The 27,070-nt window shown below is 34.8% G+C and overlaps 1 protein-coding gene across 1 annotated transcript in view; it reads right to left on the bottom strand.

Moving 5' to 3' along the window:
* The window catches only part of SECISBP2 (SECIS binding protein 2), a 58,154-nt gene that overhangs the window by 28,835 nt on the left and 2,249 nt on the right, over positions 1 to 27,070 (bottom strand). The window contains exons 3-7 of the mRNA XM_027874619.1: positions 20,429 to 20,681; positions 20,042 to 20,168; positions 16,707 to 16,927; positions 15,719 to 15,794; positions 11,892 to 12,097 (exon numbers count right to left, since the gene is read on the bottom strand). Coding sequence (XP_027730420.1) covers positions 11,892 to 12,097; positions 15,719 to 15,794; positions 16,707 to 16,927; positions 20,042 to 20,168; positions 20,429 to 20,681 — 883 coding nt within the window. The remainder of the gene's footprint in view (positions 1 to 11,891; positions 12,098 to 15,718; positions 15,795 to 16,706; positions 16,928 to 20,041; positions 20,169 to 20,428; positions 20,682 to 27,070) is intronic.

Genomic DNA, 27,070 nt, shown 5'->3' with positions numbered 1-27,070 from the left:
AAATGAAATGCAATGATAAGTCTTAGATCAGAGGACAGATGATGAAACCACTCTCCCTCCCCAAGGTTCCATACTAGGCCCTATTCTTTCCTCCCTCTATACTTTCCCTCTTAGTTTAACCTTACCAAGCTCCTATGAGTTTAATTATTATCAATATGTTTGACTATTTTTCTTTTTTAATAGGGAGAGTTATGTTGGAGTTAAGGCATAAAATCAATTAACAAGCATTTATTAAGCACCTAATATATGACAAGCACTATTTGTATATGTATGAAGAAAGAATAAAATAATTCCCATTCAAAAGGAACTTACATTCTAATGGGGGAAGCAAGTACATACATAAACATACATAACATAAATATAAAGTAAATAATTAAAAAGTAGTTAAATACAAGAAAATTTTAGAAGAAGGTCACTGGAAGTTGAGGGTATCAGGAAAAGTTTTATGCAGAACAAAGTGCTTGAGCTGTGTCTGAAAGGAAGGGAGGAAATCTATGAAATGAAGGTAAAGAACAGGTAGGAGTACCTTCATTGCATATGGAACTGCCAGTCCAAAAATAAGATTGTTGTCATTTGTCCTTCATTCTCAAAGAGGACAATGACATCAGGAAGATAATGTCATAACTTACAAGTGAATTGGATTGAAGCAAGAAGGGCTGCATAAAGTCACCAGCCTCACTCTCTTTGTCAGAGTCATCTGCGTCCAGTTGCAAAATATAGATCAAGATGACTGGAGATGCCTCCCCACCCCCCTCAAAGTAAGAAGAAGGGAAATGGAGTGTTGTATGTGAGAAACAAAGAAAAAGAAATCTGTTCTGCACTGCAGACAACCCTGCAAAGTAGGGGCTATTATTATGCTCATTTTACAGATAAGGAAATTGAGGCCAACAGGCTATGTGACTTGCCATTCTAACTTGAGGCCCAGCGTTTTACCCACTGCGCCACTTTTTTTTTTTTTAAAACAAAGGCCGAGATCCATGGGTGGATTGTAGATACAATCAGTTTTGGTTGATGTAGTTAGTTGTGAGAGGCTACTTCTCCTTTTTAAAAAATTGTTTATTTTGTGTTATAGGCATAGTTCACTGAGAGGAGGGGTAAATTCAGAAATTAAAGCCATACCAAACTAAAAATATCTATTTTTTTTTTTACTACCTCCTCTCCATACTATCTTCTTCCTGTCCCCACCTGTATAAATGAAGCTCGTGAATCAATGTGTTTGATGTGGATCTGGGCAAAATTCTAGCATATATCATAAAAGGGATGGTTAATAAACATTTAGAAAAGAAAGCAGTTATCTCTTTCTGATTTAGAACACGTCAAGCTAGACTAACTGCATATCTTTTTTGACACGGTTACTTGTTGGTAAGAGAAGTGCTGTTAATATGAATTGATGTTATCTCTGCTTATCAGTTTGCCTGATGTTAATACTCAGGACATCACTGAGTATTAATTAACACAAAGGTTAAAATTAATTATCTGAATTTTTATGACTAGTGTCTCTGATAAGGGCCTCATTTCTAAAATACATAGAGAACTGAGTCAAATTTATAAGAATACAAGTCATTTCCCAATTATATGAACAGGCAGTTTTCAGATGAAGAAATTAAAGCTATCTATACTCATATGAAAAAATGCTCTATTGATTAGAGAAATGCAAATCAAAACAACTCTGAGGTACATAACACCTATCAGATTGGCTAACATGACAAAACAGGAAAATGATAAATGTTGGAGAAGATATGGGAAAATTTGAACACTAATGCAATGTTGGTGGAGTTGTGAACTGATCCAACCATTTTGGAGAACAATTTGCAACTACGCCCAAAGGGCTACAAAAATGTGCACACCCTTTGAACCAGCAATAGCATTCTAGGGCTGTATCATAAAAATGGGAAAAGGACTTACATGTACAAAAACATTTATAGCAACTCTTTCAGTGGTGGCCAAGAATTGGGGATTGAGGGAATGCCCATCAATTGGGTAATGGCTGAACAAGTTGTAGTACATGAATGTAATGGAATACTATTGTGCTATAAGAAATGATGAGCAAGCCAACTTCAGAAAAACCTGAAAAGACTTGTATGGACTAATGCTGAGCGGAGTGAGCAGAACCAGGAGAATGCTGTATATAGTAACAGCCATGTTGTGTGATAACTAACTTTGACAGATTTAGCTCTTCTTAGCAATGCAAGGATCTAAGACATCTCCAAAAGCCTCATGATGGAAAATGCAATCCACACCCACTGAAAGAACTATGGAGTTTGAATGCAGATCAAAGCATACTATTTGTTTTTTTCTTCTGTTTTGTTTCTTTCCTTCTGTTTTGTTTCTTCTTTCTTGTGGTTCCTTCTATTGGTTCTAATTCTTCTTTACAACATGACTAATGTGAAAATATGTTTAATAGAAATGTATATGTAAAGCCTATATCAGATTGCACGCCATCTGGGAAGGGAGGGGGAGAAAATTTAAAACTCAAAAGATTATGGAAGTGATTGTTGAAAACTAAAGATAAGAATTAATTAAAAAATAAAATAAAATTAATTATCTGAAATAAGAAGGAAACTGAGGACAAAGTTACTGAGCCATCTATGATTTAATTTGCAAAGCTAATATTTGCATATCAAACCAGGTCACCTTACTCCTCAGGTGTCAGAGACAAGGAGTGATTTATAGAGCTGATTTTTATAATAAAAAAAGAGGAATAAAAAAATGACAGAAACTTATTTTGAACATAATTGAATTGGACAAGGCAGGTCACCTGCCTAGTTAGCTTCAACTAGGCTTTCTTAATCCTAGCCTTACAGGAGATGCCTTCTACAATGTGGTCAGTAGTTAGCAGTCATCCCCACCCCCATCCTCCCCATCTTCCTTAGAAGATTGCATTACTCATTTTAAATTCTAGCTCAAGAAGAAAAGGTAGTTTTATCTACTAAGAGGACCTCAACCTCTGGTTAACCTTTCTCTAGTTGACAGAAAGGGGGACTTAGTCTCTGATCAATCCCTCTTTCCACTAGAAAAGGGGAATTTAGCTTTTAAAAAAGTCAAAGCCTTATCATCGCACAATTATTTTATTCCTCTAAATTACCTGCTACCAAATGATAAGGTCTTATCAATTTGTCCACTCACTAAATCTACAGGTAACCTAGACTTAAGAAACTGTCTACGTTAGTATGGCTTTCCTTAAGGCTAGCTTTTCCTAAACAAAGGAGTTCAATCCTATAACGAAACTAAAAATAAATAAATCAATAGTAATTTATTTCCTTTTCACAAGAGAATTATTCTAATATACAAGAAGACATTTTAAGGAGAGCTTTCAAAGCTGTGTTTTGTTCTACTCAACCTAACTGCTTTTCTTAAAACCACAAACATTAAATATTCCAGAATTTTATTTTCTCTACAACTATTAACTGAGGCCGCTAAGTGATGCAGTGGATAGAACACTGGGCTTGCAGTAAGGAACACTCTTCTTCCTAAGTTCAAATCTGCCCTCAAACACTTACTAGCTGTGTGATCCTGGGCAAGTCACTTAACCCTGCTTGCCTCAGTTTCCTCATCTGTAAAATGAACTGGAAAAGGAAATGGCAAACCACTCCAGTATCTTTGCCAAGAAAACCCCAAATAGGATCATGAAGGATTAGACATGACTGAAAATAAATAACAATGACACAACTATCAGACATTCAGAATTGGGGTCAAAATGATATATTCTGCTACATAAAAACTGACCTGCTTATTCTCAAGTTTTTATCAAGGATATCTTCAATGCATTCAAAGACAATGTTCATAAAAATTTTCTAGAGATAATAAAGCAGGTATATAGACTAGGAGTTACTCATCTTACAAAGCAAAATGGCATAGCGCACAAGATGCAAGACTGGTCATTATCAAAACAGCAAAATACAGTTTACAGAAATCTGGCACGAGATCCAGGTAATTGGACTATTTCAAGAGCATGTATAGATGGACAGATGCACAAGATATTCACTGGCACCTTTACTACTTCCACTGCAATCAAGTAATTGAACAACCTTATTTGGACTCTATCGTTCTCATGTACGATATGTTACATGAAGGAATGGAAATGGCACTTAAGATTAAGTATAAAAGAAAGGCTAGATCTGATCAAGCATAAATAAAAACCAACCCCATTCTAGCAAAAATATAAAATTTCAAAGGTACTTAGACACTGATTTTCCAGATATCTCTGAGGGAAATATGTTAAAAATTAAGATGATAAATTGTATTTATCTATATAAGACTAATAAGATACAGAGAAAAATAATAAAAATCAGAGTACTAAAAATCCATTAAATAAAATTTATCATTAGTTCTTGATTTAAAAATTTTTTTAAGTATGTAGGGAATATATCCATTTAGAAAAATCTATCAAATGATTTGAGCAATTTACAAAAGCAACTGGAAAACTATCAATGATTATATAAAAGTGTCACAAATCACTAAAAATAGGAGAAATAAACATTGAAAACAACTATCAGGTTTCACTTCACAGCTAGCAAATTGTCAAAGATGAAAAAATATGTAAATAGTCAATATTGGAAAGGATGCACTGAGACAGGCACACTACTAATACACTGTTGATGGAACTATGGCCCAACTTTCCAGGTATTCTCTGAACCAGAAATCCTATTAGTGGGAATATATCTAAGAATGTCAAACACTGTGTGTCCCAAAAGTCTCAGTATAGTTTAAGCTTAAAATGTGTGTATTGTACTGAGACTCTTGGAATATCTTGTATAGAATGGTCTCACAAAAACCACAGTAGCACTTTTGTGGTAGGAAAAGCCTATCAATTGGGGAAATAGTTGAATAAATAGAAATATAAGAATAAAATGTGATATTCTTGTGCTATAAGAAATAACAAATATGAGCAATTCTGGAAAACATGGAATGTTCTATATGAAATAATAGAGAATAAAATGGAACAAAACCCAAAATACACAACAATTATAAAATGTGAACAAAAAACACTAAAAAAAACTCAAATTTTCGATTAATTTTAATGAATAATTGTGGCCTCAGAGAAAAGATGACAACTTCTACTGAGGTGGGAGATGAGAGACTATGGTACAGAATGTTGCAAATACCGTCAAATCAATCAACAAATATCCATTAAACTTGATTGTGCACCAGGAATTGTGCTAGGCACTGAGATACAAGGACAAAAGCAAGGAAGCCCCTGACTTCAAAAAGTTTATATTATATACAACAGAAGATAACTTGTCCATCTAAAAGGATGCACAAAAGACAAGAAAAGCAGACACAAGGCAATTGTAAAGGGGAATCATGCAACATTTCATGGTGTCTGAGTTGAGTTTTGAGGGAAAGAGCATTGCAGACATGGGGACAACCACAGAGACAAAATCTAGAATGCTGTGTGAGAATAGCAACTAGACCACAGAAAGTATAAAGAGAAATAATGTGAAGTTAGACTGGGAAGGTAGGATGGGCCTAGGTTGTGAAGCATTTAAAATTCCAAACAGAGTTTATATTTGACCCTACAGAGAGCAGAGAGCCACTGGCATACTGAGTGACATAGTCAGACCTGTATTTTATAAATGCTTTTGCAGTTATACAGGAGATGGATTTAAATGGCAAGAAGCCTGAGGCAGAGACACCAATTAGGAGGTCATTCTGATTGCACATGTAATAAGTGATGAAATGATGCTGGTGGCCATGTTAGTGGAAAGGATGATTTGGGAGATGTTGTAGATATAGAAATCACATGATTTGGCAACTGTTCGGATATGTGGGATGAGTAAGAATGAGGAGTTGAAGATGAAAGTAAAGGTACAAACATGAGTTAATGAAAAGATGTTGGCTCCCTTAATGGAAATAGCAAAGTTTAGAAGACAAGTGACTTTAAGACAAAGCTTTTAAAATTTGTTTGTGTAAAGGACTTATGTGGCAGTCTGGTGAAGCTGATGGGATTCCTTCTCAGAATATTGTGTTTAAAATGCATAAAATAAAATACATAAGATTACAAAGTAAACCAACTATGTTGAAATATTTATCAAATAAAAAAAACAAAAAACAAAAACAACATTTCAGAGGCCCTAAGTTAAGAACTTGGTTTAGAGGGAAAAGATTACTAGTTCTGTTTTGGACATATTGAGTTTGAGATACCTTTGGCACATCCAATTGGAAATATCTAAAAGACAGTTGGTGATGAGGGTCTATAGTTCAGGGGATGGACATATCTAAGAGTCATCGACTTAGAAAGGAAGAATGAACCCAGTGGAGCTTATGAGGCTACCAGGTGAAAGTATGTACAGAAAAAAGAGAAGAGGAGCAGGACAGAGCCTTGAGGTACATTCTATAAGTAGAGGATATAACATGGATAATGAAACAAGAGAAGATTACAAAGGCACAGTTAGACAGGTACAAGAAGAACTAAAATTTAAAAGGAGAACTGTCACAAAAGCTCAGAGAAGACAGCAATCAACAATGAAAAATTCAACAAAAATTTCAAGAATGATGAGAACTGGCCATGGGGTCCAAGCCTTGTAGTTGAGAAAAGAGAAAGAATGAGGACTAGGAAAAAGTCATTAAATACAGTAAGAAAGAAATAATTTGAGACATCTTGCTAAAATAACAACATGAAACTTCATACAGGAGCCAAACTCTCAAATCTCCACTCCAGCAAATATTTAAAAGGGTACCAGATCAATAACCAAGACCAAAGAAAGACAAGTTCCTTCATCCAGCCTAGAAATACACAGGAAGATGGACATGTCTGAAGGCATGAAGAAAGGAGTTGAGCCAGGATAGGTGGAAATTAGCACCTAGTCTGGTAGGCAGGTCTGAAGCGACAGGATGACCTGAGTGGGAATACTTTAGGAGGAGCAGAAGCTAGCTCAACTTCTGCTAAAAGGAGACTGAAGCTTATAGGTCAGGACAGAAAAGGTGATGTGAACTTTTATATTCATGGCCTGAAGCCATATCTGGATGTTTGCCTGGGACTGTATAAGAAGGGAGGGAGACTGAGCCATCCGGGATGGGTCACTGTGCCTGGAGACAGTGGAGCAGGGCATGCTAGGAGACAAGAAGGAAGTACAGAAAAGACAAAGCCAACCCAGTGCCTGGGAACACAGAAGGTGGGTGAGGAGGGGGGTAGGGGGTGTTGTTGAAGCCTGAGAACAACCATGGCCCACACTCAACATTAGTCTGTCTAGATGACATCGACAACAGATCCAAAGTCCAATTTAGGATTATTTAGGGACAAAAGACAGTGCTGAGCCAATATCAAAACTTTCACTGGGCCACCAGAAGAGGAAGCGTATGTCAGGGACTGCAATGGTTGGTCCCAGCTACATCATCCAGAACTTCAACAGCAGTAGTGTCATCTCTACAGAGAGTACTGGACCAAATAAGGCTCCAAGAGTACAGGGGTGGATAGCCAGGATCTATCACTAAATCTCAATCCAAATACTATGATAAATAAGAAAATGCCAAATGCAAAAAGAAATTAAGTGGGTTAAGAGACACCCAAAAGGTAAAGCCAAAAGAGAGTGATGCAACGATGAGTATAAGCAGAGCCTTATCCACAATGGCTCTGATTAGCTAGAAAAAATGAGAAGAAAAAAAGGCCCTATAGGGATAATAAATAAATAATTTAGAATAAAAAGCATAAAACCTTCCCCAAGTATGAAAACCAGAATGCAGCAAAAAGAACTGAATGATTCAATGAGACAAAAAGAAGTATTAGAATACAGCTAAATGAATGAAAAATTAGAAAAATATGAATAACAGGTCAAGGAGAGAATTATTTAATGATCATCAGACTCCCTAAAAAATTATGACCAAAACAAAAAACCTAGATGCCATATTTAATAAAATCATAAGTGAAAACTGCCCTGTTAGAACCAGAAAGCAAAGTGAAAATGAGAAATAACAAATCCCGAAATAAACACCAAATTGAAAAATACCTAGGAATGTCATTGCCAAAGTTCAGAGCTTCTATTTCAAGGATTAACCTGGGACCTTGAGTTTGGTAGACAGATTTCAGTGGGTCTGTGAATTCTTTTTCTTTTTTAAATATATTCATAACTATTTCAATATAATCACTTTCTTTTTTAATCCTATATGTTTTATTTTATGCATTTAAAAACATGAGAAAGGCTCCACAAAATGCAACAGACTGCCAAAGGGGTCCATGACACAAAAAAGGTAGAGAGCACCCATTCTAAGTCAAAGGAGAAAATACTACAACAGTCACAAGGAGGAGGAGCAGACTGTTTCAGTTACAGGTTACTAGTGTTAATTATACTCATTCTCTTTCACCATTCTTTTTGTAAAGTGTAAATAATGGAGGGAAATCCATAATAAACAATCATAATTGCAAATGCAGGAAGGTAGTAGCATAGAAGAGAAAGAGCAGGGGGTAGCAGCAAAGAAGAGAAATGTTTTAAAAGTAATATACCTGAAACAAAAATTCAGGCAAATTCATGAAAGCTAGAACAGTAATCACAATCTCAAAGTAACAGTAAAAATAATTACATCATGCTTAAAAGTATCATAGATAACAAAATAATTTCAATACTTGAAATATATACATTGAATGGCACAGCATCTAAAGCAAGGGTTAACCTAGGGTCCATGAACTTTTTTTTTTAATACTGTGGTAACTGCATTTCAATATAATTGGTTTCTCTTGTAATTTTAATGCATTGTAATTTTTTTATGCATTTAAAAATATTCTAAGGGCACCAGACTGCCAAAGGAATCTGTGACACATAAAAAGATTAAGAACTTTTAATTTAAAGGAAAAGTTAAAGGGTGAAACAGCAAAACCTTAATAGTTGGGGATCGCAACAAACCCCTTTCAGAAGCAGAAGAATCTAACAAAAAGATAAACAAGAAAGAAGAGTCCAAATAGAATCTTAGAAAAATTAGATACAATAAAACTATGGCAATTAATTACTTGATCAATCAATAAACATTTATTAAATACCTACTGTGTGCTAGGCACTGTGCTAAACACTAGGGATACCAAACAGAGGTAAAGGAGAGTCCTTGTCCTTAAGGAGCTCACAATCTACTGGGACAGATAATATGCAAACACATACATACAAAGCACACTATATACAGGCTAAAAAGAAAGTAATTAATGGAAGGAAGGCACTAGAATTAATAAAGGTTGCGAAAGAACTCCTGGACAGAATGGAATTTTAGCTGGGATTTACAGGAAGCAAGAGAAGTCATCTGGTAGAGTTGAAGAGGAAAGAGCATTCCATTTATGATGGATAGCCACAGAAAATGCCAAGAGCCAATAGTTGCACTATCTTGTAATGTGGAACAGCTACGAGGCCAGTGTCCCTCGACCAAAGAGTACATGGTGAAGAGAAAAGTATAAAAAGACTGGTAAAGTAGGAAGGGGCAAGATTATAAAGGGGCTTTGAATGCCAGACAGAACATTTTCTATTTGATCCTGGAGGCAAGAGGAAGCCAATCACATGGTCAAACCTGCATGTTAGAAAAATCACTTTGTTGGCCAAATGAAGGAGTCAGGAGAGACTTGAAGCAGGCAGACTGAACAGCGGGCTATTGCTACAGTCCAGGTATGAGGTGATGAGTGCTTGAACTAGAGTGATGGGCAGTGTCAGAAGGAAGAAGGGGGCATACATGAGAGATGGTGTAGAGGTAAAATCGACAGATGCTGGTAACAGCTTGGATATGGGGGGTGGAGACAGTGAGAAGAAGATAATTTCAGGAAATAAAATCAACATACATTATTTTCAGCTGCGCAAGGATCTTTATAAAAATCTGACCATGTGGTAGGGCATAAAAACCTCATAAAAATGCAAAAAAGCAGAAATAACTAACCATAATGGGGAAAAAAAATCTAGTAGCTTCTTAGTAACATTAACAAAAGACAAACCTTAGCTAATCTGATTAACCCACAGTTAATCTGATTTAAAGAGTGTAAAACCAAATTGCCAATATCAAAAATGAAATAAGAAAATTTCAAAACAAATGAAGAGGAAATTTAAAAAATTACTAAAAACTATTTATATCGAAGTATATACCAACAAAACTGGTAATTTAAATGAGATGCATTAATATTAACAAAAATACAAAATATCCTCATTAATAGAATAAGAGAATTTAAATAACCCAGTTTATGATAAAGAAATTGAACAATCCATAAATGAATTCCCAAAAAGGAAAAACCCAGTAGAAGATGAACTTACAAATGAATTAAATAAAATATTCAAAGAAAAATTTATTACAATATTGCAAAAATAGTTCACAAATATAGGAAAAGAAGGAATGTTACCAAGTTCCTTTTATGAGACAAATATGGTTCTGATACTTAAATCAGGGAGTAATAAAGCAGGCAAAGAAAATTTATACACCAATACCTCTAATAAGTTATCAAAGGAAAATTATTAAATGTTAGCAAAAAAGTTTACAAAAATATAATTAAAAGATTACACACTATGACTAGGTTGGATTTATACCAAGACTGCAGGGTTGGTTCAATATTAGTAAAACTATAAATATAAACAAGCTTTCATCAAGAGGTACAGAAAAAAAGCTCTTGATAAAATATTATACCTATTTATGAAAAAAACAAATACATTAATAAGTATAGAAAAAAGGACCTTTCCAAAGTAAAAACCCAAAGCTAACATTATATGTAATGCAGAAATGCTAGTGGATTTTTCCAATAAGATCATGGGTAAAACTGACCACTGTCACCACTGTAATTATAGCTAGAGAAATATATAATATAGCTATAGAAATGTTACATATGACAATAAAATGTAAAACAACAACAAATTAAGGATATACGTAAAGGCAAAAAGGAAACCAAACTATCACCGTTTTTGTTTTTTAAACAAATTTCACTCAGAGAACCTTAGTGATTCAACTGAAAAATTAACTGAAACAATAGCTTCCATAAAGTAGCAGGATATAAAATAAAACCCACAAAAACTATCAACTTTTGTGTATATTAAAATGCCTTAGGATAATCTAAGTCTGAAGGGTCTTTGACTTTTGTGCCCTTAGGTGAACAGAGAAACCACATCAACACAGTCTGAAGACTCCAGGAACTTCCATCAACAGTAGCTCTAATTAAGCCTTAGTCTCCCAGGCCACCTAAGTCCTTCTTTGCCTTTTAGGAAAAGAACTAGCTTAACCTACACAATGGTAGGAAGGGGAACCTCAGTAGAAATTGATCCTATCATTTTGACTTTATCTATTTGTTATAAAGAATTTTTGTTTTTTAGAGATAAGAATTAATACGAGATGTTCCCGGGAATGCAGTTCCATCCATAAATAATGCCAACTAGAAATTCAGCAATGTAACTTCTGTGATCCACCAGAAAGCCTCTAGAGTCTCAAACACTTTGGGTTCCAGGAAACATATGGTTGCAAAGCTGAAACTTGATGGAAGAACACCAGCATAAGTGAAGACTCTGGATTAATTTGACTCAATAGGATTCTGGCCCAAGACATGGAAAAGAGACAGATTGATAGCTTTTTCTTGATTCAGTAAGTGATGGTGAATCACCATTCTTTGCTATTGGAGGTATTAGTCTCACCCAATTATTTGTGTGTAATAGCTAATTGACATTCTATTGATTTTCCAAGGTACAACGCACCAAACCTTTTCTGCAATAATAGCAAAAATACAGTGGAATTCCCTGATAACGCAGTGTTTAAGGCACTTGTCTTAAAAACTCACTATGTTCTATTAGTTTTTAACTGTTAGTAGTTCCTTTATGGATTATATTTAGATCCAAAATATCAACATATTAACAACATCATATTTAACATATATTAAGCAATTTTTCAATAGGATTCATTAGGGGATATTTATAGAGAAAATCAACAAAGAGACAATCAGAATATATTTTGCATACCTTTTTAGAATTCCAAGCTATTTGTTTTTCTTTGTTGTAAGCATTGGTAGTTAGAACTTCAGGAGATGAGAATGATGCAATAAGTTTCTTAGGGGTTACTGATGAACCACTTTTCTTTGTGTTTACCAGTGAAGTAACATTTTTAAGGGCTGGTGCTTCAGTGGTTGTTGGCCGAACAACATAACCCATTGGTGTCCAAGATAGCTCTGCTCAAAAATAATAGTAATTATTGAAAAATTTCAAACTATGTTTTTAAAATGTTCTAGTTTGACCAGCCAAATGGAAAAAGAGGCACAAACATTCAGTGAAGAAAAAATGTCCTTAAAAAGTAGAATTGGCCAAATGCAAAAGGAGGTACAAAAGCTCACTGAAGAAAATAATTCCTTAAAAATTAGAACTGACCAAATGGAAGCTAACAACTGTATGAGAAATCAAGAAACAATAAAACAAAACCAAAAGAATGAAAAAATAGAAGACAATGTGAAATATCTCATTGGAAAAACAACTGACCTGGAAAATAGATTCAAGAGAGATAATTTAAAAATTACTGGACTACCTGAAAGTTATGATAAAAAAAAAAAGGAGCCTAGATGTCATCTTTTAAGAAATTATCAAGGAAAACTGCCCTGATATTCTAGAACCAGAGGGTAAAACTGAAAGAATCTATTGATCACCTCCTGAAAGAGATCCCAAAATGAAAACTCCCAGGAATATTACAGCCAAATTCCAGAGCTCCTAGGTCAAGGAATAAATATTGCAAGCAGCCAGAAAGAAACAATTCAAGTTGTGTGGAGCCACAGTCAGGATCACACAAGATTTACCAACTTCTACATTACGGGATAAGAGGCCTTGAAATATTATATTCTGGAGGGCAAAGGAACTAGGATTACAACCAAGAATCCAGCAAAACTGAGTATAATCCAAAATGGACATTTGATGAAACAGAACACTTTCAAGAATTCCTGATGAAAACACCAGCACTAAATAGAAAATCTGACTTTCAAATATAAGACTCAAGAGAAACATGAGAAGGTGAACAGGAAAGGGAAATCATAACAGACTTAAGGTTAAACTGTTTACATTCCTACATGGGAAGATGATACTTATAATTCATAGAAATGTTCTCATTAATAAGGCAGTTAGAAGGGGTATATACAGACAGAGGGCACAGATGTGAGCTGAATATAAAGGGATGAAATCTTTTTAAAAGAAAAAAATTAAGGGGTGAAAAAGAGGAATACACTGGGAGAAAGGGAGAGGTAGAATGGGGTAAATTGTCTTACTAAGAGGCAGGAAAAAACTTTTACAGTGGAGGGGAAAATAAGGAAGGTGGGAGGGATTCCAATTCTCATCAGAATTGGCTCAAAGAGGAAATAATATAAACACTCAACTGGGTATAGAAATCTGTCTTACCCTACAGGAAAACTGGAGGGTAAGGGGGGGGAGGGAGGGAGGGAGGGAGAGAGGGAGAGAGAGAGAGAGAGAGAGAGTGAGTGTGTGTGAGATAGAAGGAAGGGCAGAGTGGGGGAGGGTAGTCAGAAGCAAAACACTTTTGAGGAGGAATAGAGTAAAAGGAGAAAAGAGAGAATAAATGGAGAGGGGGCGAAGGGATAGGGGAAATACAGTTAGCAAAGATAACTGTGAAAAGAATTTTGAAGGAAGCTTCTCTGATAAAGGCCTCATTTCTCAACTATATAGAGAAATGAGTCAAATTTATAAAAATAAGAGCCATTCCCCAATTGATAAATGATCAAAAGATATTAAGTTTTCAGATGAAGTAATCAAAGCTATCTATAGCCATGTGAAAAAATGCTCTAATTACTGATTTGGAGAAATGCAAATTAAAACAATACTGAGGTACTACCTCATACCTATTATGGACTAATGCCTAATAACGACTAATGGGACAGAAAAGGAAAATTACAAATGGTGGAGGGGATGTGGGAAAAATGGGGCATTAATGCACTGGTAGTGGAGTTGTGAACTGATTCAACCATTCTGGAGAGTAATTTGGAACTATGCCCAAAGGGCTATAAAACCATGCATACCTTTTGACCTAGCAATACTGTTACTAGGTCTGCATCCAAAAAGAGATAAAACGATAAAAAACAAAAAGGAAAAGGACCTATATGTATAAAAACATTTATAGCAGCTGTTTTTTTCCTGGTGGCAAAGAACTGGAAATTATGGGGATGCCCATCAACTGGGAATGGCTATACAAACTGGGGTATGTGACTGTGACAGAATACTATTGTGTTTTAAGAACTGATGAGCAGAATGCTCTCAGAAAAACCTGGAAAGACTTAAATGAACTGATACAAAGTAAAATGTACTACGTACAAAGTAACAGCAATATTATAAGATGATCAGCTGTGAATGATTTAACTATTCTCAGGAATACAATGATCTAAGACAACTCTGAAGGACTTATGATGAAAAATGCTATCCATACCCAGAAAAAGAACTGGGGGCGTCTGAATATAGATTAAAGCATACTTTTTAAACTTTATTTTTCTTGAGGGTTTTTTTGTTTTCTTTCACAACATGACTAATATGGAAATATGTTTTACATGACTACATGTGTATAACCTCTATCGAATTGCTTGCTTTCTCAATGAGGAAGGTGAGGAGAGAGGAAGGAAGAGAATTTGGACTCAAAAGTTTTAAAAATAAATGGTAAAAATTGTTTTTACATGCAATTGGGGAAAAACAAAATACTAAATAAAAAAGTTCTAGTTGTTTGCTCAACATGCAATACATAAAATAATTTCTCAAAGCATAATCAAATTTGGGCTGCTATTCAAAATTTCTCCTTGGAAACTAAGCCTTCACTAAACTATTTTCTTCCTCATTCCATGCATATCAAACTTTTTACAGTAACTGTAAGGTTAATCTAACTGGGGCAGGAACAACACTATTGTCTTCAGGAAAAAAGGACAAACAGTAGGTTCAGTTAAAAAACAACAGACCACAAATCCATGTGGCAAACACACAAAATTAAAAAGCTAAAGATCAAATTGCTTCCTTACTAACCTTGATGTGTACCTTTTAATATCAGAAGCCAAAGATCACTAGACTTCAGCTATCACAACAACTGGTAATTTATCTCTTTTTTAGAACACAGTTATAAGTACAGCAACACTACTTCTTAGGTACCCATGAAACTCTATACACAGACAAAACAAAAGGACATCCATCAAGATATCGGCAGGTGAACTTTATAAGCTAAACACCTGTCAGAAGCTTGTGATTATCCCACAAGGGAAAAGACAGATTGTTCTACATCATTTAAAAATAGGCTAGCAATATTCTTGTACTTTTCACCTTAAATTATCATTTAAGTGAGTCATTTTTAAAAAATCTAACAAATCTAAAATAAAGGCAATTTGAATGTTTGCTTATAAAGAGTAATTTGAAAATGGAAACATTTAGAATACTCTATTAAATTTTAGTCTCATTCTACATGAACAAAATAACTATATTAAACTCCTCTCAGAACATTTTATTCCTATATAAGGATCTAGTCAAGACTGATAAAATAGCATTTCACTCCATTCAATCTCACACATAATTGCAAAATATTTCATTTTTAAAGTTTCCCTCTTTCTCTCTCTGTCCTGCTACTAAACCAGATATTTGCAACATTTCCTTTGCTCACTTTAAGCCCAGGAACTCATTTTCATGATTTAAGATTTTTTTCTGTTCAAAAATTCCTCAGTATCCTTTAAATGTTTTGGAAAATAATAAAAATTAGCTGATTAGTCAGTTAAATCTGGACTTCATATAAATCACTCATATTTTTTAAAATACTATACAGGCACTCTTACCTCTTGTAGAAGAGGGGGAATTGGTGTCATTCTCAGGCTCAGATGTAGCTGTTTCAGCTTTCACAACTAATTCTTCCTAAAAAGCAAACAGGTATTTTTCTTATTATATGAGATAGAAATCAATCAATTAAGCCACATTCATGGGGAAGACTTACATGAAGCGATACTGCAAAGTAAACAATATACATAACTACAATGACACAAATACAAGTAACAAAAAAAGAAACTGAATGCTATGTAATTACAATAATGACTAAGCTTGAATATTTACAGCTTCCATAACATAAAGAGGTCAACCTTATTGCTAGCATTGTTTTTATTTTTTTATTTTTTTTTTTGTTTAGGCAATTGGGGTTAAATGACTTGCCCAGGGTCACACAGCTAGTAAGTGTCAAGTGTTTGATCTGAGTCTGGATTTGAACTCAGGTCCTCCTGACTTCAGGGCTGGTGCTCTATCCACTGTGCCACCTAGCTGCCCCCGCTAGCATTGTTTTTAAGATCAACTTTACTTTTGAACTGCAACTTCTGAACAAGGAAGCATAATTTTTTTTTTTACTGCCACAAAAGTTAAAGCAAGATAAATTACTGTAGAATTGTTTATAAAATAAAAATAATTTTTTATCTCAACTATGATTATAGTATCTGTGTTCTAAAACAGTGGTTCCCAACCTTTATCAGTATGAACATTCTCAAATAAAATATTTTCAATGCCATAAATAAGACTATAAACAATACTTTTGAATTTTTATGTTTTAAATAACAATAATGGCTGGGGGGGGGGAAGGGTAGGAAGAGAAAATCCCAAGATGATACAGAAATTGTACACCCAAAAATGAAGGGAACAATTCAGATTTTTTTTTCTATTTTCTCAGCTTTTAAAAGCTGAAGTAATGTTTTAGGAGATGATTAATTTGAAAGAAGTTTATGTTCAAATTAATGATAAGATATTTTGACAACAAAAAGCACAAGCAACAAAACCTTAACTAACCTTTGATGTAGGTTTCACTACTTCTCTTATGAGGGATATATCATTAGCAGTGGAGCTCAAAGGTCCCCACTTGGGTTGCTTTTGTACTTCAGGTATGTCACTGTTCTGAGAGCCTTGCAGTTTAGGAAAATCCAACAGCTTAAGTTCAAATTCAGGTTTGGAAGAAGACACATTTTTTCGGCTGGTTTTAGGTCTCCTGTCTGCACGTTTATGACAAACCTCTGTAATTATAGGATTCAAATTAAGTGTAAAATCAGTTCAAAAAATTTTGATTATATTCAGTCAAGATAAATACTAAAGTAGCAAAAACTTGATAACTATATCTTCTTCAAACAATTCTGATTAACTTTTGCTATAGTAAAGTTACAATCTTTACATGTAAAAGTACAACATATAAAGATCTAGAAGTACTACTTATTGTAAGAATGGGTTTTGGACTTCTGGACCATGGTTCCATGGGGTGACGGGATTTTGGCCAAGAAATGAGTACACTTAATGAAAGCTGGCAAAAATATTTGATGGTAGTCTTACAAATTTAATCTAATAGACCAACAACTGAAAGAAACTGGAGGTAGAAGTAAAAAATTACTTAAGTAGACCTATTGAGCCTCATAATTAACTATCTTTAATGAAATATTTAGTGCCCTCAGATCTCTCTATATACTGGTTGAGTAAATCCTGAGAGTGAGCTTTTGTACCTCCTTTTTAAGGAATTCTTCTCTTAAGTGAATTTTTGTCCCTCTTTTTCCATTTGGTCAATTGTGCTTTTAAGGAGCTCTTCTCTTCAGTGCATTTTTGTGCCTCTTTTGCCATTTGGTCAATTCTGTTTTTTATAGTGTTACTTTCTTCAACTTTTTTTTTTTGATTCCTTTACTAAGTTGCTGACTCTCTTTTTATAATTTTCTTGTACCTCTCTCCCACCAATTTTTCCTCTACCTCTCTTACTTGATTTTGAAAAATTTTTTTGAACTCTTCCAGGAATTCTTTTTGGGCCTATGTCAAATTCACATTTTTCCTTTGAGGCTTTGCATGTAGCTGTTTTGACTTCACTGTCTTCTTCTGAATTAGTATCTTGATCTTCCCTGTCACCATAGTAACTTTCTATGGCCAAGTTCCTTTTTGTTGTTGGTCTCATTTTCCCAGCCTATTTCTTCACTTTTAACTTTATGTTAAAGTCAGACTCTGCTCCTGGAGTGGAGGTGGCACTGTCCCAAGTTTCAGGTTTTTCGTGCTGCTGTTTTCAGAGCTAGTTCTGGGGGTTTACAAGTTTTTGGTTCTTCCAAGATGGTATGATCACTGCTCTTCTGGCCTGTGCACAGGTCTGTGAGTGACCATAATCATTCTTTTCCACCCTGGAACTGTGACCAGGTCCCTACTCCCCTGAAGCCACAAGTAATAGTGACCTAGTGCCCTTCCTTGCTCCAAGACTGTGACCCAGAACTGCGCATGAGCAATGCAGCAGAGTCCTACATCCAGTGCCAGCAAAGGGTCCCCCATAATCTCCTTCCAACCAACCAGCTATCCCACCTCCCCTTACTATCTTTGGCTGAGAGCTCCAGAAGGCACTGCTGTTGATGGAGCCACCTCCTGAGACCTGCTGTTGGCTTTTTGGGGCACAGCCTGCACTGCACTACACTGAGCTCTACTCTCACCTAGGTAAGACAGACCTTTCCTGCTGACCTTCTAAGTGTCTTGGGCTGGAATATTGTTTCACCCCAACTTTCTGTTAGTTCTGCTGCTCCAGAATTTGTTTTGAGGAGTTATTATGAAGTTGTCTGAAGGGAATTTGGGAGAGCTAACATGAGTTCCTGCCTTTACTCTCCCACCTTGGCTCTGTCTCTCCAATGGTAGCTATTTCTAAAGGCAGAGATGGAATGTTTATCAAATTAAACTCAATACTCAAAATTGAACTCATTATACCTTCACAGAATAGTGAAGATACAAAGGTAAGGTGGGAGAGGGAGGTTTTAAGTCATCTGAAAAAACTGAAGGATAAAGTTGGAATAATTCTCACTGATCAAAATTAAATGATCGAGGTTTAGCTATGAAACCTTTTTCACAGTGAGCTAGAAAAATCAGCTATAACCCAGTGAGAAGCTCATTGATCTTCATAATAACCAGAAAATCCAAATTAATTCCCTATCAATCAACATTTTTTTAACTTGAGAAACATATCCCTTCCTTACTATGCTCACAAGACTTAATTTCATTCACAACTTAACTCTTTGAATTAGGATTCTCAGTCAAACACAAAGCAATAAACAAAGCAGAGGTTGATCATGATATGTAAGTTTTTATTTTTCAAAAATTATACTGAGAATAAAATTGTTGGTTGAAAAGAAAAGGAATGGATGGTCTCACTAATTTGACTATGAAAGACATTAGTAACTTCATGATATGTGCCTTTCATTTTATGAATTTCATATTTAAGTATTGTAGGGGGAAGGGAACAAGGATTTATCAAGTTATCTACTATGTGCCAGGTACATAAGAAGCTTAATGATTTAAAAAAATGTTATGTGTGGAATAAGTTTCTTTATGAAATCTTTATTTTTCACATAGGAAATTCTAGAATATATTTCATATTGGACAGGAGGTAAAGTTTACTGAAAGGCAAGGGGCTGGGGACTAAAGAAGGTTAGGAACCCCATATATAAGCTAGAGTTGGTCTCAAGAGTCAGGCAGATCTGGATTTAAATCTCACCTCAACCACACAAGGATTATATGATTGCACACAAGTCACTCTAGTGCCCTAGGCAATTGTCTAAGATAATAAGGTGAAGAGAAGGTGCAGATTTGCTTTACAGCAAAGGAAATTCTTCACCAGAAACTTCCTATACCGATGAAATCAAAAGTCAGACAAAATATTAGTCTGTGAGCACATGTGTATTCCTAAAATCATCTAGCTTCTAACAGACTTGAGATTTCAAATAAAAGCAACTAACACATTACTTTAGATCACTACCTACATTCTTTGCCATACTTTAAAAAATCCCTAGCTGGAAAATTAGGAAATATGATACTTTGGTCCTGTGGTCAAATTTACAATGCAGTTCAGTCCAGAGTGCTCTGCACCAGCCAAATCACTGATTAAAACAGCTATAGCACCAATTCTTCCATCAGAAATTGCCAGGATGACCACAAATGGCATCAGGAAGGTAAAGAAACATAAAACTGCTCAATGGAAAAAGAATTACCGAACTTCACACACCTTTAACGAACAAGGGACATTAGTCTAGGTCAAATGGCCTGTTTAAGACCTGCAAGCAATCTCTACCTTTTGTTATTCTGTTGCTTGTATTCTGGATTAATGTTGATGGCTAATTACTTTTTACCTGATTTTGAACCACCTTCAGTGTAGGTATAAATCTGATGGCAACCTTTAGCTGGTTTTATAGCAGAGGATGAATTTCCTTCAGTCCCTTTATTGTTTAATTTTTGCTCATTACATGTTGTTCTTTTCTGCAGGAAAGATTAAAGTGACATGAAATCAGAAAAATGCTCGTATAAAAATATTTCAAAATATACATTGTCAAGAAAAATCATTTTAAAAGATGACAATTATTTTTAAGAAAATTCAAGATTAGCCTAATGTCCAATTTAAAATACTTAACAAAAGGGATAAACAATGCCTGTATTATAAGAAGTACTTACCAGATTATTATTTATAAATATTATAATTACAAACTAAAAAACATAATAAAAATACAGCCTCTACTAACCTTAAATAGGCTTTTAGTTTCTTGTGGGAGAGAACAAATTTGTTCATTTCTGGATTTAACTATTCGCACATTACTATAACATTTAGGGTGGTTATAATCATACTGTGAGCCAGGTACTGAACAAACATTTTGTGTAGACACAGATGAATGAGAAGAGGTGCACTGGTGATCAACAGCAATATCAGGAGATGAATATTGAGATGAGAAAGGTGAAGAAGATCCAAGAGAGACATCTTCGGTATAAGCCTTCTGTCTAAATAAAAATTGTATACTTTAAATGAAGATTATACATTACAAAGCAAGTAGAGATTAATACTTAATAAATAGGAAATAATCACAACATTTTTACTTAGAGTTCTAGATTTCTGAAATCTCTAGAAAATTTTAAATTCTAGCCATTAAATACTCCTAGCCAACAGGGTTAACTACTTCATAAATATTTTAGAATTTCTTATTTTGCAAAATTTAGCCAATTTCACATATGTAACATATTCCTACGGAAGAAAGGTTTTTCTTTCAGATGCACTTAACAAAAAAAAAAATTACTCATAATTCTCTTTAGACATTACGTGCTTTTAAATGACAGATTTGTTCTGGGAACAATGCGGGGAAAGCAAGGAATCCTAATAAATAATGCAACTACTTCATAGATTCTAATAAATCATGAAATAAAAAACACCACTAAATAGAAGCATATTTAATATTCCATAAAAAAGACTATATTAGTACAGAATCACTAGATCATCCTTATTATACAATTCCATCAGAATCATAGTTGTCTCAAAACAACTCAAGTCTTGGAGCCCATCACTGCTACCTATCCCGAAGCCACCAAGACAGTAGGGAAAAATCTAAAGTGCAACAACCAGTAACAGTATCTGCCATGGGCTCTCCAAAATACCCCAACTCAAAGGTTCTCTCAAGTCTGTTTGTTTGTTTTTTAACAGCAAATACGGTAGAGTTGAGAGTTCTTCTAAAATATCCACTTTTCCACATAACCTTCTCCAACTCTATATTATACTATACTTATGGTTTGTGAACTGCAGCCTGTAATCAATATAGAAACAAAACAACATCAAACAGCATGTAATGGGGCTACTTTTGCCCAAAGAAACACTAGCACTTGGTACAAATCAACACTAACCATTTGTTTTAAGATGGTTGACTAACCCTCACCCAGTATGTGTTCTATACACATTACAATATCTTACAGATATTTTGTTGAGAACCCTTAAAATTACAGAAGAAAAGTCACTGAAAATTTTCCCTGGATGCCATTTTGTCTCAAGATGATAGACTAAATTACAACTTCAAATTATATATCAATACCTACCTTTTGGTAATAGAGCAAATTTGGCCAAAAATGAGTCAAAAGTTATTGCAGAATAAACAAGTAAACTAAATCTGGAAAGCAGCTGGGTAAAAAACATCATTTAGATACTAATATAATTTTTCTTTACAGCAAGTGACAATCACATAGTACACACAGTACTAATAAAAATTCATCGTGAGTTAACCATAGCAAAGAATTTCTGATAATAAACCAGTAAAATAATATTACCATTGGCCAGGAATTAATTAGAAACCCAAGTAAAAATCCCATCACGAAGTTCAAAAGCTCTACAAATTATTTTTTGGTAGTATGATAATGCTACTATAAATACATGACTAGAAATTGCAAATAGTTCGCAAGACATGGGGAAAGAAGAGAGCTGATACTAAGTCTTCCTAAAATGAATTAACAAAAATTACTTACAGTCTGAACCATTCATTTTGGCAGTTAAACATACACTGTGACAGGCTTATTTGAAGTCTTCTTTAAAAACACTATTCAACATACTTAAAACACTCTTTTAGGGTTAGGTACACTTCTTCTGCAATTCATCCTCTTCCCTACCCAAACTGATAACCTAGTAGATTCTCAACATAGAAGCCACATGAATTAAAAAAAAAAAAAAGTGTTGTGTGTCCAGGAGAAAAAGAAAGGCATCATAGGCATTCCATATTCCCCAAACTCATTCCTTTACTGAAGTCTTGCATCTTTAAATGTCCCAGTTTAGTTTTAGTAGATATTATCAAGTTTTTAAAAAGAGTTCATGCGAGAGTGGGGTGTTTTGAGGGTGAGAAAAAGCATAATATATGAGAAAAGGACAAAAGAACAAAAAGAATCTAGCCACAACCATATAGTGGAAAGAACACTGACCTAAAAGTCAGACCAGTGCTCTAGTTTGGATTTTTAACATTTATTTATCTGTGCAACTTTGGATAAATCACTTAGACTCTCTGGGCTTCAATTTATTCTTTAAAATGAGGGAGTTAAAAAAAATAAATAAAAAAGTAAAAAAAAATGAGGGAGTTAGCTCTCTAAGTTGCATTCTAGCTCTAAATATCTATTCCTCCACTCTTGGGGAAGTGATATCTCTTCTATAAAATTAAAAATTCCAACTCTTTGTTAGATTCCATCCCTTCAAACACCTAACAGACTTTGAAAGGAATAAAAAGCCCAATAATGCTAACAAACACCATCCTTTTCCTCTATAGACTACTTAGCTTCTGCTTTTAAACATGTACATTCTCTACAACCTTCAAAAATTCGTCATTTAACTAAGCTGCTCCCATTTTCCTATTTTTTGCATACACTGCCTTCTGGACAATCTGACTTCCATTCCCAATTTCTTCAAGCCCTAGGGCCTCCTAACACCAAACTATGAAAATTTTATTCTGAAAGGCTTTCCACTTCCTGACCCCTCAATTTTTCCCTAAGGCTCAGTTCTCAACTCTTCTTTTTCCCTATCAAAGCTCACCCTTTCAAATTATTTAAATCTCAAATATAATCTCTCAAAATCAAAATCCATGCTCTAAACTGCTTAATAGTATTTCTACTTAAATGTTTAGCTGCAACTCTAACCTCAACAATTTTAAAGTGGAAATCACTCTCATACTAAGTTCTGGATGTGGAAAGCTAAATCTGTGTTTATATAAACTGTATATTGTACCCAGTAAATCAAATCAAATCAAGTGTTGATGGGGGCATAGAGTAGATTAAGCAGAAAGATGAAGATAAAAGGATGGATGTAAAAAAAAACTTGGAAGAAATGGCATAGATATGAAAGATGAAGAAAAAGATTTTAAGGTTTATAAATATTTAGAAAGGGAAGTGGTAATGATAGTAAGCCAATAGTTTTAAGAACAGACCATTCAAAACCAACAATTTCCTTTGGTAGGTAGGGAGAATGCTGTATATTCTGATAAAGTTCCACATGCTATTCTTGTGGACAATATGGGAAGAAACGTGGCCTAGATAGTATAATTTGGAATTGTCCAAATAATTAGATTCAAAAGTGGTCATTAACATACTGATATCAACTTAAGGGGCCCCAGGAATCCCTTTCTTGGCCCTAAGTTGTTCAGCATTTTTAACAATGACTTGAAGACTTTAAGAGTAAACTCATTAAATTCGAAAATGACACAAAGCTGGGATGGCCAGTTAATCCACAGGATGAATTTCAGAAGGCAAGAAGATCTTTGTTATGACAAATGTATTAAAGTATATGAAAGACTATATGGAAGAAAGAGATTAAACTTGTTTTTACTCGGCCACACACAGCAGAACTTGAAGCAACAGAATGATTTTGAATTAGATCTAGGTTTAACACAAGCAAAAACTTCCTAACAATTAGAACTTCTTCAAGATGGGAGATAGGTTCCCTATCACCTGAAGTCTTCAAGCAAAAAGTGAGATGCCTACTTCTCAGAAATGTAGAGGGACTTCCTATTCAAGCTGACTGGATTAAATGACCACCAAGATCCCTGACTTCTCAATTCTGAGATTCTGTAACTAGATAGACAAAGCTATGGGCTAGAAGATGAAAATTATTTATAGAACATGTTTTTATAATGATGTTGTTGATGTATTATAAAGACAATTAGAATCCCATTTTAATAAACACCACTTTCAAAGTCTGGTTCTATATAAGATGATTGTTTCCATGCCCTGGCCCACAGAAAATGGTTTCATGCAGACATAATGGGTTTTAATAGCTACACGTCATTAACAAAGAAGTCAATCCCGATGACAAAACAGAAGGGCAGGCATACTAACCATCATCTCTGTATTCCCACAGAGTGGCTGATGTAATCGTTGCACTCAAATCATTGATGAGTTAATGACATACTTGAATGCAATGAGGCATTTTTCAAAACGGTGGAGTTTGTTTCCCTATGTCCACAAATGAAGTAGGAAGTGGAAGGAAAGGAGAAGGCAAAGGTCCCTTCTAACTCTTTGATTTAGTGTTTCTAGCCTATACTGCTTTTTGTTAGTAAGACTGTCTTTCTAAAAATCTTTTTTTTTTGCTAGTTAATTTGAGAGAGAGAGGGAGACTGACTGACATTGAACTAATAAGAGGTAAAGTGAATAGGGTGAAAATAGTGCTCAAGTTCACTGTGACCCACCTATGGACTCATCCATTTGATTTTTCAGACTTAGATGCTCTGCTGAATGTTACACTTTGTTTTAAGTAAATGCTTCCCTCCTCCACAATAGCTCAGATGGGAGCCTCAATACACGCTTCCTCAGACTTCTGTAATAATGGTCCCCACACGAATTTAATTTGAGAGCAATTCTACACCAAACTCCCCTATGAGGTGATGTCACATCAATAAATGCACATACAGAAATGACTTCAATTTCTTTAAAGGTAATTTGGCAAACACAGCTTTTAATATTATTTCACTACTAAATATATCAACTCATCCTATTATTTCAAATCTTCAAATACAAAGTTCTTATGTCAGTACTTCAAAACTGATTTTGTTGGTGTCGGTACTTCCTTCATTGGCATGGATCACAATCCCTTTACAGACTCATAGATGGTCTTCAAGAAATGTCACAGCTGAAAAATTCCTCATCCTATAGTCAACCTAGTAAGGAATCTCTCCAAATTTAGCTAGGCTGGACTTAGAACACAGGCCTGTTACTCACAGACTTCACAGCTTAGTAGAACCAGCCAGAGCAAGTCCACCATCAGCATGGTCTTTGAGACTTAAGGAATACACCTCTATGCCACAATGAAGTATTAAAATAGGACCTTAATGAAAGGAAAATTTCAAACAACATATATATTCTGACAACCTGCTGTATTTTTTAGATAAAAAATTTTGCTCTTTCCACTATAACAATCACCAAAGTAGAGATACAGGAAAAATGATTCATAGATCGCATATAGGTCCACAATGGAGCAGTGCACGTGAATGAGTCATACGTACATACTAAAACTGACCAGGACCATAACCTTGTAAATCTAACATTAAGAGATAGGTTGCCAAGTATTTTACTAAATTTAAGTGCCACAGACAGTCATTCTGGGTGACTACAGTTGTGGATGCCTAGCTTAACTAAGCTTTTTAAAAATAGTTTTTAAAGGACTATAGCTTCTTTTCTATCCATTCAAAATTTGTGTAAAACAAAATGTTTTAAAATGAAAATATGTATTATAGCTTAACAGTGCAAAAATTTTCAAAGTTTCTGCTTGCAATTACTGGTAATCCCCAACAAGCAACTCACTACTGCCTCCACTTGACTCAGACAGTTCTCTCCAGGGGTTCCCAGAAAAGTTGCACCTCCCCCTGCCCCCCAACTCTCACAGTAGAAAATAGTCATACTACAATCAGTCTTACAATTACATTTGCTATACTATAGTTGAATAGGCTTTTGTGGTCCACTCTATTCAGCAAAAATGAGAACATAATTTCTAATGTATTCCGACCCTTCAAGAATGAAATAATCATTCTAAACTAGGGATTACTGAACTGACGAAAATCCTAAAATCTTGGGAGTTCATTAACCTTATTCTCTTAGAGGAAAACCAAAAGTTCAGGAAGTTAATTAACTTGCCCAAAATCACGTGGCTGTTTAATTGGCAGCCCACCCTGGACTAAGAGCAAGGATAATTTCAGCTCTGGCACAAACCTTAGAATAAACCATTTAACCATACTGGGTCTTAGTTTATCAATCCATTTGAGAGATGAGGAAATTTAAGTGAAAATGAGATTTTTTTTGATTCCTGTAAGATAAGGAAATTCTCAAGAAGGTAAAGGGAGAAGAGAGGTAAAGACCAGAAGGCCACCTAAAACCAATACCTACTTAATTAAAACTTTAAAATAGTCATCTTCTTCACTAATGAAACCCAGGAACATAGGGGGATAGTATTAAATTTTTGTACAACTAGGTTTCAGTGAAGTACTAAGCAAAAACTACTCAGCATAACCAGATATGAAAATAAATCATGAAAATACTTTGAAGTCCCTCAACATCCCATGAAACATTAGATCTCTCCATTACATATGATCACTTTTGAAGACTACGCAGAATTGAGTCATTCGGCAACCAAATATTCCAAGAATTAGCCAGTCTCAAGGGTTTGCTTGCTTCTTTTTCCACTGTAGTTAAAATCACAGCTCACTGTTCCACAGAAACAAAATACCCAGCTCAAGCCTTAGTCCTTCAGTGTATAATACTGTAATGTCATACCACACATAACATCACGATATTGTAATATATCCCAGACCTGTTTCCAATCTATCCTCACACAAAGCCTATCACTAAGTTAATTGCAGCAAATTTGGAAACTTAATGGATGTCAA

This window comes from Vombatus ursinus, unplaced genomic scaffold (genome assembly GCF_900497805.2).
Source record: "Vombatus ursinus unplaced genomic scaffold, bare-nosed wombat genome assembly UNPS02014807.1, whole genome shotgun sequence".
Lineage (NCBI taxonomy): Eukaryota > Metazoa > Chordata > Mammalia > Diprotodontia > Vombatidae > Vombatus > Vombatus ursinus.
The sequence above is the reverse complement of the archived record's forward strand: the minus strand, read 5'-3'. Positions and strand labels throughout refer to the sequence as shown.